Below are 11,252 nucleotides of genomic sequence, written 5' to 3'. Positions count from 1 at the left end.
TTTATAAAATATTAAATAAATAAATTTTAATTTTTTAATTAAATAAATCTATAACTTTATAAATAAATCATATTATATTAAGTTACTAATTTTTAATAATAAAATATAAATTTCTAAATATTATTTTTAATTAAAATAATATTAAAAGTGAAAATATTTTTCTCTCGATAAAAATATGGAGTTATTGCGGATGAATAACTCTCGTCCCTTAAAATGTTAGGTGCTCATGGTAAAATCAATAGTTCCATCGCTTCCACTTTATTTCAAACTCGCAAGCAGAAAGTAGAAATTCCCGGGACAGCCAATACCAGTTTCATAGCTGACCATTGACGTAGCCACTAGAAGTTAGCCCAACGATCTCTCTCTCTCTCGCTCTCGGCGTCGGTGAACAAAATGGGGAGCTCATCCAAGGACGATTCCGGCAGCGATGGCGAGGCCTCTAGCGGCGATGCTCCTCCTTCCAATTCCGGCCTCTTCTCCGAGGGTGAGCGTGTCCTGGCTTATCACGGTCCTCGCATCTATGAGGCCAAGGCATTACTCTCTCTCTCTCTCTCTCTCTCTCTCTCTCTCTTCTTATTTTCAGTTTTTGCTGTGCCTCATGGATCTGTATATAACCTCAGTTTGGATTTCTACGCCTACTCTTACCTCTTCATTTATTTGATCTTTTTGCTCCGCTTAAATTTATTCATAAACTTATGGTACGTTTGGTTGCTGAGCAATCCAATTTAGCAAATGAACTGTGGTCGTAGATTGAGTCCAGTGGCTGGTACATCAAGGTTGTAGACAGCTGCCTGTAAAATTAGGGTTATAGAGTTTGCAATTTCTAAGTTATCACCTTTGGAAATGAGCTTGCTAGCAATTTCAATGTACTCCTCTTTAATTGAGAATCTGTAAGTTAGGCGATATTTTTTCCGTTCGCTTTCCTTGAAGTTTGGTCTTGATTTTGAAGTTGGTTGAAGAATAGATTTGGTTTCATATATCAATGCAATATATTGGACTTAAAAGCCTGTCCATGTTGATTCAATCCCAATTTCATTTTCTTGTTTCCTCCTTGTTTTGAAAGAGCATATTCTATGATTTGCTCTGTCTTATCTCTTAAGTTTCTGTGTTTCTTTATTCTATATGCTTTTAAATTTTAGGTTCAAAGAGCTGAGCTCCGAAAGAAGGAATGGAGATACTTTGTTCATTACCTTGTGAGTTACATTCTTGCTTTTACCTTCTTGAGTTGGTTTCAACCTATCTTGTTTAGGAGTATCTTCCCATATGATTCCTATTATAACTGTGAATCCATTATTATGGCCAAGCAGTTTTGCACGCCTAAAGCACTAGATTTGTTGGAAAATTAAAGTATGAACTTGTTATTATTATTATTATTATTAAAGTGATGTGCAATTTGTTGTTTTACAGGGTTGGAATAAAAAGTGAGTATGCTTTCTGCTCTAATTTCCTACTGTACTTTTTGAACTGAGATTTTGGAACGTAATAAGGGATAGAGTGCAGGATTTGAAAGGTCATTTCTCTATCTTTTTCTTATTTATATAAATCAGTTGGAGCTCAACTTTTAGTTATTAAGTAGATTTTCTGATATAGTTTTGCACCATATGAAATGTGGGCACACTTTCAAATGCTAAAATATTTGGTGAACGCACAACTTCACCCTCCCTTTCCCTTCTAAAAAGGTAATCAAATATTGAAAAAGTTTCAAGAAGTGGAGCAACAACCATTGCACATTGCACAGTTAATAGCAAAAAGAGGAAGTCCAGTATTTTGTCTTTTAAATATGGCATTTGATGTCATTGCACTTTTGCATTAGGGAAGTTGCACAGCACACTGTTGTTGCAATTCCATGGGTCATGATATTTCTTGCATTTATTTTGAATGTTGGTCAATATAGGAAAACAAAATTTGGTGGTTAGTTCTGTAGTTAGTTTTAAGTTGTCCTTCAAACTTCTTTTGTCAAAATTAATTCTGAAAAATAGGACCACAAATGATTCTTTTAAGTTCTTTATGCACACTAGTCTTAAAAAATATGTTTTGCCTGTGTTAGCTTCCTGAATTAAAGTATTTATAGATCTGTGCACGAAATAGGTAGTCATTAGTCATTAGAGAAGAAGGAGGTGCAGGAAAGTTCAAAATAGATAATTCAGTGTGGTGGTTGCTGAGACAAAGAAGAGCAGATATATCTTTATTTTTAAAAATGTCTGTAAAAGATAAAGTATTAAGCTATTTCCTCCATTGCTGAATTCTGTAGATTCACGAAATATAGGTCAATGTGGAAAGAGAGTCACTGTCACTATGTTTATGCACTTCTAATTTCAGTTTTCCTGCATGCACATTTACATACAATGGCTCTGAAGATCTCTTCATATTCTATGGACAAAAGTTTACCTAGCTTTGGCAAAGATAGGGCCAGGGGCAGAGACTAGGGGGACCTTGGCCTCCCAACCTCCCTCCAATTTACTTGTGTGCATGTATATGTATAACTAGTATAAAATTATAAAAATAATATATGCATATCATCATTATATAGGTGATGTGAAATATTTGCATTATGTATTTCTCATTATATATTGAGCAGATTTTTATAGCATTGACATTCAAAAAAAAATTTGGTTTAGCTATGTTCTGTTATGATATTTTTTGAATATACAACATTAACCCTTTAAAATATGTAGAGAATAAGTACAGTTGACAAAATTTTGAATCGATTTGATATACTGTATTGGCCCCCTAAAAAAAATTTCTAGCTAGGGCCTATAAGTAACAGTAGTCATATCCATCTAGTTTTGATATATGCATTTAGATACATAAGGATCCATGTTGAATAAGCTTGGCCCTGTCTTGCATTTTGTAAATTATATTTGTTGAACGGAATTGGGCATGACTGCAAAGAAAGAGGATTACTTCCCTATACATAGGAGTTCCATAAATAAAAGAAATGTTCTACACAACAAAAAATCTGTCAAATAGATGGGAAACAGGAGTTAAATCTAAAATCCCTAGTCATTTCTGATATTCATCCTATACCTCAGTTGGTTTATCAGCTGTTAATAAGGAGTGAATTGGAGTTCAGATATGAATCCTCTTTTACCTTTTTTTGACAATGCTTGGTCTGATTATTTTAAAACTAATTAACATCCTGTAAAAGTTCAATTATGTTATAACCAAAAGGTTGCCCAGAACTTCTATATCTTGTGAGGGAAAGTTTTCTTTAATTAATAAGCATACCCTTTTTCGGAAAGGGATACAGAAATCATTACTGTGGCTTGGACATATTGCCAACAGTTGGGACGAATGGATAGGCACGGATCGACTTCTGAAACATACTGAAGAGAATGTCTTGAAACAGCAGGCCCTTGAGAAAAAACAGGGTGTAGACAAGAGTTCAAAGCTTGGGCGTTCTGCACAGACCAAGCCCAAAGTTTCTACTGGTTAGCTTCCCTTTATATTTTGCATATTAAATTCTTAATCATGTGCCAACTTAAATACAGTTTCTGCATCAGTTTGTTCATTTTGCATTTGCATTTCTTTTTGCACCTTTTCGATACTTGCTTCATGAGGAGCTTTTCTTTCTGATTAGCTCTGGCTAAGGCTTTATTTGGAAAAATTCATTCGTATTTTTTTTTCTTCTAAATTGAAAATCTTTAAGTTAAAAAGAATAGAATTCTATTATTCCAAACATGAGAATTGACAAAAAGAGATTTAATTGAATTATTGCAAAATTTTAGATTCCAAACAGGGGGTAGGGGAATCAACTTCAGATTCTTTGATCCAGTCACATTTTCTCTTTCTTTGGTGGCTCTTATCTTTCATTTTTGTATGCAAAGATATTTATGTTTTGGTGCTCTATGAGTATCCCTAGTGTTCATGCATTCATGCATATTCGCTTTTTAGAATATTTGACATGGTCATAACTTCTGTTTAGGGGTCCTGGTGCTATGATTTCCTTCAGAACATGTATTCCAGACATGGGTTTCCTCCTCTAGTAACATTCATTATCCATGGCTCCCTCTATAACTTGCATTTTTCAGTTCTTGGGATAAGTCTGCTATGAAGCACTTGTTCTCCAAATAAAATTGAAGGATTTTAAATTCACAGCCTTACCAGTCCAGCATACAACACTTGTAGAAGCATCTGTTGCAAACAAATGCAACCATTTCCTTTTTCCATTTTGCCAAATGGGGTGGGTGGCAGGGGTACTAAGATCTGCATTAAAAGCAAACACACTGTTTTTGGCTGACTATCTTGTGGAGGCTACTAAAGCCTGGTAATTAGTGAACTGCAAAAGCAGCAGCATATAATTGTCAATCATGCCAATGATCTGGTAATTTGCAAAATTCTGATTGCATCATTCTTTATGATTTTAACTATGTTTTCTATTATTTTCAGGTTTTACTTCTTTTAAAACTCTGATTCAACAATATTTTGAGGATTTCAACTTTATTAACTAATAGTTTTCTACTTTACGCTTGCTTTGTTCATCATTTTTATTATTTGTTCCAAATTAAGTGCTTGGTGCTTTCCTTTGATTTAGAATCATGATTACTTAATAAGCTCCCCTAGAAATGTTTTTTCTAAAGAAAATTTTATCAAGTTTCTTTCACTTTGAAGTGCTTAGTCTTAGGTAAGTAGGTAAAATAATACTTTCATATTAATGTTACTTTTTGAATTTTCCAGATGCAAAGGTGGATAAAGAAGAGCAAAAGAACAATGGTTTGTTATATTTAAAGTTCTGCTCCTCTCTTTTTCGTCATTTTCATTCCTTTTATTTAGTTGTGATTCTTTGTCATATTTATTTTCTGTTTGAGGTCCTATTATTTATTGGTAGCAATTCTTGTCCTTGTTATTCTTAGTGTTAGTAATTCTTGTTCTTATTGTGATTGATTGCACCTGTGAATTTAGGGCAGTTATTCGCCAAAATTGGATATAAGGTTGTTTGATTTTTTCTCTTATTTCTATCTTTTTTTCTTTTCCTGTATTATAACTTCCCCCTTAGCACCATATCTTTCCGCCTTGTGCCATATTGCATAAGATGCATTGGATAGTGCACTACCATTGATTAATTCTCTATATGTAAATATGTAGCTCTTAATCTTGCAATGATCCAACTTAGGCTGCATACCTAATTACGAGTGTATGACAAATAATAGTGTGTATTCTAATAGATAAATAGTTATCTATTGGAATTTTATCTGCTAAAAGCTTTTATCATGAAGAGTCACAATTCTCTAGACAACTTTGAGTTCAGTTGAAAAGTTGTCGTAGACATCTTTAGCTTAACATAGTTCCTATGTTCATCATCAATCATATATTGTTGTAAGATGAAGAATTTTGTTTTTATAGAATATTACTTCGTTTTGCAGTGACAAAAGGGAAGAAACGTAAGAGTGGCTCAGACATTGAGGTCTGTATGTGTATGTTTTTCATTTAACCATACTGTACTTTGGATGTGTAGTTCTATATTCTCATTGCCAAGTTGTACATGTGCACACCTCATATGGACCCTTAATTTGGTAAATTTCTTTCTCTTCTTCTTTTGAAGTTCTGAAGTTTTATGAGTATTTCTTGTATTGCATTCCAATTGTTAGAAGGATAATTTCTCTGTGGAAAAGCTTGTCAAGATCCAAATTCCATCAACACTAAAGAAGCAACTTCTTGATGATTGGGAATATGTCACCCAGCAAGATAAGGTATGCATTTATGAGGGACTGTTTTTCGTAGGTTAATGCTATGACACTTGTAGTTCAAAAATGATTTTAGTGTAATTAGTGCCTACATAGATGCTACAATTATAGGAGTTACTTAAATTACATTCATATTTGCTTGGTGCTTTTGTTATTCCCATGACAGCATATTTGCATTAAACCTGAAAGCAAAACATTCTTGGTACAGTTTAATTTGTAAGTCAACAAGTCTTGTCCTACTGTTTGAAGTATTTTACAAGAATCTTAATTCATCTGTTCAGTGTATTCAAGCATTGTGAGCAAGTCTTTGGACACCTTACATTTTCTCAGAAACTTCAATCACATTCTTCAATCGTGGTTTTCTGCATATTTTCAAGGACGTCTAATTTGTCCAGAGGTTCCTGAGTTTGCAACTACTCATCGACATTCGTTTGAATAGTTTATCTTGCTGTTCTTTATCATGAGTGATTTAATGAAGCCTGTCTTCAACAGCGAACAAGTTCCTCTCCACCACATCCAATCTGGACTCAATTCGAGTATTGGGCATGAAGAGTCCGGCAGGTCGAGACCAACTTGATAGAGTTAGGAACTTGTATATAAATTTAAGAACACAATATGGGTTCGAAGAAGATTTTGTATTAAGATTTCTGGGCAAACAAACAGAAAAATCAATCAGAGAAATTAACTTCTCATGATCCCACCGTACTGGCCAATTTAAATAACACTTTCTCTCTACAAAGATACCTTGCCACATCACAAAACTATTTATTTATAATATTCTCCTGCACATTCTGAATCCAAGAATTCTGTTATCCCCTGCCAGCTGTAACAATTCCAGAATCCTCTGGTCTGCTACTTGAACCTTCTATCCTGATTTTCTTTCTGGTATACACACCTTCAGTCTCCTGGGCATATGTTCCTCATAGCCCATTTGTTTTGCGGTCTGTTCTGTATCAGTTTCATTGTTTCATTGTCCTTCAATTGAATTCAAGTTTCATCTCCTAACACAATTATACTAGATATGTGGTAACATTCAGATGACGAATCATCGACTTGATGAGCTGTACTTAATTAACTTTATGGATTTCTGTCTTAGTGATTACAAAGTCTTCTTCCCTTGTTCTTGACAAACAGACCACTTGTCTGTAATGAGAGACTTGGAGTGGCAATTATACCTTCATTCCCATTACTTAAGTATTTGGAATTTGAATGAGAAATCAAGAACAAAAAATAGTTTATTGCTTAGTTTTCATTAACACATGGGGCTGTGTACTAGAAGTAGAAACCAAAAATGGAATGGTCTAGGGTTTGTAGTTTTTTTTTTTTTTTAACTTCTGTAAAATATTCAAGATGTTTTGCAGAGCAATAGTAGAGAGAGAAAGAGAGCCATAGCTTGTTCCCTGCATAATGGTATGCCTTACAAACAGCTAGTCCCAATCCTCAAAAAAGGAGAAGAGTTGTTATAGGTTAACGGCTGGATAAAGCTGCGTCTCCTTTGAACTTGAGATTCTTCTTGGTAAAAGGTTTAGCATTGCATGAATAAGGGTTTGAATTTATGGTCTACGTATCACAAGTTGCAGGGAAAGAATGTTCACTTATATATCTTTCTTTATTTCAGTCATTGACATCTTAATTAATTTCTGTTCTAGGGTTATGACTGTGTTATCCCTACATCTTTTTCAATATCCCTCTATTTGTTTCAGTCATTCATGTCTTAATTAATTTTAGTTGTTCCCAAAGAATTATTACATTACCCCTAGATCATTTTCAACATTATCTTGCAGTTATTTTTCTGTAAATTAGAATCTGATTTTTGTTTTCTCCTTCTACTTAACAATTATGTCATTACAATGTGCAGATTCCATTTGCTTGCAGGTTAAGTAGGCCATAGTATATCATAATTGTCGCCACAATGATTAGTTGATTTTTGCTGAACTTGCCTTTACCAATATTTTACACCACTTGATGAAGGTTTCTTTTCCTTCTTTTTTTGCAGCTTGTTAAACTTCCCCGATCACCAAATGTGGATGATATTTTGACAAAGTACCTAGAGTACAGGTCGAAAAAGGATGGCATGTAAGTTGTGTTCTAGTTGAAATTGCATGAATAAACTGCAATGTAAGTGGCATGCTAGAACTTGTGCTTTTGTACCTGTGCAATTATTTTCTATAAATTCACCTTTATTCATCTTTTTTATCCCCCATCGTTGATGCTTTGGTTTTCTTCCATGTTTCAAGGTCAGTTATAGGATGGAATTTGCTGCAGTTCAAATTAAGAAATCCTGTGAATTCTTCAATAGATTGCAGTGATTAATTTTCTCAAAAGAAAGTCGGGGAATGAAGAGGAACAAATGATACTGATGATGAGAACAAATATAAAAGTACATTTTGACTAAAGTATTGGTTAAAGAAAACAAGTGGCAACTGGAATAAGAAGTTTAGAATCCTCAAGGGATCTCAAATTCTGTGCATCAAAAACCAAGAAAACTGATTAAACATCATCAGATCTTTGGTTCTCTATTTGAAAGAATAATGTGAACCCCGCAAGTAGCCTTAAAATACAATTAACTCCCATGTGACCTAACAGCTCCCCAATTTGTGATTTGATACGAGTCTCTTTTAGTTCTTTGTTTGTGAGTTTTTGAGTTTCTAATGGATGTGTGCATAGTTGTTATGACCCAAAAATGAAAAAAACTGCTCGCTGATTTAGGTGATGTGTGTTAAAATCATCATTGAGTTACTCACATATATATATATGTGTGTGTGTAATTCACAGAATGTAGTAGAACATTTCAAAATGCTAGAATTACTCCAGATTGACATTAAGGTGAGGTTATATCGGACAATCTAGTGTGACTTTTCCCAATATGAATTTTCACTCATGCACCTTGAAGTAAAAAACATACTTCTACAAATTGCTTACTAATAATAATTATCTCAGTGTGCACACACACACCTTAGCCAGTTATATCTTTCAACTTATGTTTAATAGGTCCTTTAACAATTGTTCCCTCAGCAGGCCGAATTTTCTTAGTCTGTTTTAAGATATGGGTTTGGAGTGCCTTAGTTTGCTCCGATAATGGTGGTGACTGCTTTCTTTCACACAGGATGACTGACTCAGTAGGAGAAATTTTGAAAGGAATACGTTGTTACTTTGATAAAGCATTGCCAGTGATGCTTCTATACAAGAAAGAGCGTCAACAGTATCAAGATGCTGTCAAAAATGACACATCTCCATCAACTATATATGGTGCTGAACATTTACTACGTCTCTTTGGTATGCTCATTAATCAGTGCTTACACTTTGATTTGCCCTGCTAATGAGTTGCTATCTTGATTTGTTTGATGCTATTAGTGTTTTTATCACAATTTCTTAAAAAAAAAAAAAAATTCTGGACTCCAATTCTTTCACTGCACTCAAGGCAAGCACTAATGTCTACTATAAATCATTTCAGTAGTGTGACAATTCATTTGTATTGCTCTTTCTTGCACAATGATATCGCCTTATTAAACATATATATATATTTTTTTGGAATATCTTCTGCATGTTCGTTTAGTGAAAAATCCATTTTGTAAAAGTGTATTCCTTAGACATTTAAGGAAACCTTTTCTGGTTTGAGATACAGCCTGAGATTCTTGCATTTGTGGATGACTCTTCTAATGTTGAAGTCAGCTAATAGTTTTGATTTTCCAATTTAATCAAGTCTTACATGGTTGTATGATTTGTGTTGAAAACCTTGCACACTAAACTTCATTGTTGATTGTTCAATCTCTCTTATCCCCACACTACTATTTGTTGTTATTGGTTACGTTTTTGGTGTTCAAGGGATAAGGGGATGAAAAGCAGGATTTTTTGAAACGCCTAAACTTCCTACTCTACATTCTACAAGCTAGCTATGCAACCTAGGGGCTTGTACTGATATCCTTCATGCTCGGGCAAAGTATTTTTAGTTGCCCCCTTTACATCGTAGGACCCGAGATCATTTTTTTTCACTTTTTGGGCCATAAAATTTTCGCTTAAATATTACTTACTTTCATACAAAACATATTTAATTTCCTTGATTTTTAGGCATGTAGCATAATCTTAGGAGCGCTGCTTGTTTCACAACATTGTGTACTCTTTGGTGTGATGCCAAATATTATATGCTTTAGTGCTTAGCATTAACAATTCATATTGAGTGGTGACTATGACACACAAAATGATTGCCAGTTGCCACATTAATAGGGAAGTAAGATAAGGCTTGTATGAAGTGGTGGGACAAGAAGCATTTCCTTGTTTTAATTTGTTCAGAAATATTTCACATATTTGCCTAAAGTGCAGTAGTGTTTGCCGTATTTATTCAGCTTGTTCCCTTGCAGTCAAGTTACCTGAGCTATTGGCATACGTAAACATTGAAGAGGAGACATTAACACGCATGCAGCAGAAACTACTCGACTTTCTCAAGTATCAGCTAAATCCCTGCACATTTAATTAGCATCTACTATTCTTTAGAGAAAAGTATACAGACACATAAATTCATCATCTTCATGATGATTTGCATGCGGGCAGTTCCCCTAAACTCGAAGAATGATGGAATAATTTGCACAGTATCTCCTCCACAAACGCATCATTAGTAATTAATTAACATGAATTTTACTTTTCTATAGCTGAGGTAATTATTCCACATGCTAATACCACACGCTTAATGGAATAAGCTAATGACCAGTGAGAATATGTCTTCATTAATTATCAGGAGATGTGCTGTTTACAGAACACCCTCTCTAGCATCAATATCTCTCTGAAAGGTTTATTATCACTATGATTTACTAGCAAAATTTTGAGAGAACCAAGTTGCTGTTTTTCTATTTGGAGGATGCACCTTTGTTGACTGTTAATCTGCTTGTCCATTGGTAATATATTCACTGGTTTGTAATAGCAAAAGCAGATTTTGATAATAAATATATGAAAGTATAATTCAAGGTTATACAATTTCAGGTGAACTGATGTTTGTTCTTTTTCAGCTTTTCTCATGTATTGAGCTTCCACTGTTTAATGTCAACCCTGTGTATGCCATGCAGATTTCTGCAGAAGAATCAAAGTACTTTCTTCCTTTCAGCTTATGATGGATCTAAAGTTTCTGAGGGCAAAGGCAAAGGAAAAGATGACTGAACAGTTGGACGAATGCTTTACCATTTCTTTTATTCTTCCTATCATCAGTAATTGAAAGCTGTGGCAGAGCATAGGACCATATTGCCATGTCATCTGCTGATTAAACCCAACAAAAGAGATGGAGCATCCAGCTGTCGTTGTTGTAACAATAGCATTTGTTATTCTTTTCTCTTTTTAGGGAGGGGATTTCTAATGAGACTTTGTATAATGAAGGGCTCCTTGATGGCTACATATTTCTCATAACCGTTATGTTTTAACATCTAGCAATTGAAATGTGCATTAGATGGGATGGACCCAACACTGATGCTAAGTATCCTACATATTTGAAAAGATTAATTCTACCATTCTATCGAGTTGAGCAATTGACAGTAGTATCAGTATATTGATTCTTTAGCTGATAGGAAGCACTGATTTTGTCCA

The 11,252-nt window shown here is 34.3% G+C and overlaps 1 protein-coding gene across 4 annotated transcripts; it reads left to right on the top strand.

Moving 5' to 3' along the window:
* The first annotated feature begins 221 nt into the window (after window positions 1-221).
* Window positions 222-11,191, top strand: LOC110629805 (protein MRG1). Of its 4 annotated transcripts, none has more exons than XM_043949437.1 (11): window positions 222-531; window positions 1,140-1,193; window positions 1,408-1,421; window positions 3,286-3,431; window positions 4,678-4,713; window positions 5,364-5,404; window positions 5,592-5,690; window positions 7,681-7,760; window positions 8,791-8,960; window positions 10,043-10,127; window positions 10,742-11,191. In XM_043949437.1, exons 1-11 carry the CDS (start codon window positions 394-396, stop codon window positions 10,830-10,832), a joined length of 954 nt encoding a protein of 317 aa, XP_043805372.1. In that variant the 5' UTR covers window positions 222-393; the 3' UTR covers window positions 10,833-11,191. The 4 variants fall into 4 exon arrangements, with proteins under 4 accessions (XP_043805372.1, XP_021632640.1, XP_043805371.1 ...); XM_021776948.2 differs by having other exon boundaries at window positions 223-531; window positions 5,589-5,690; XM_043949436.1 differs by having other exon boundaries at window positions 224-531; window positions 3,243-3,431.
* The last annotated feature ends 61 nt before the right edge of the window (window positions 11,192-11,252 follow it).

The sequence above is a fragment of the Manihot esculenta genome, chromosome 13, assembly GCF_001659605.2.
Source record: "Manihot esculenta cultivar AM560-2 chromosome 13, M.esculenta_v8, whole genome shotgun sequence".
In the NCBI taxonomy this organism is placed as follows: domain Eukaryota; kingdom Viridiplantae; phylum Streptophyta; class Magnoliopsida; order Malpighiales; family Euphorbiaceae; genus Manihot; species Manihot esculenta.
The sequence above is the reverse complement of the archived record's forward strand: the minus strand, read 5'-3'. Positions and strand labels throughout refer to the sequence as shown.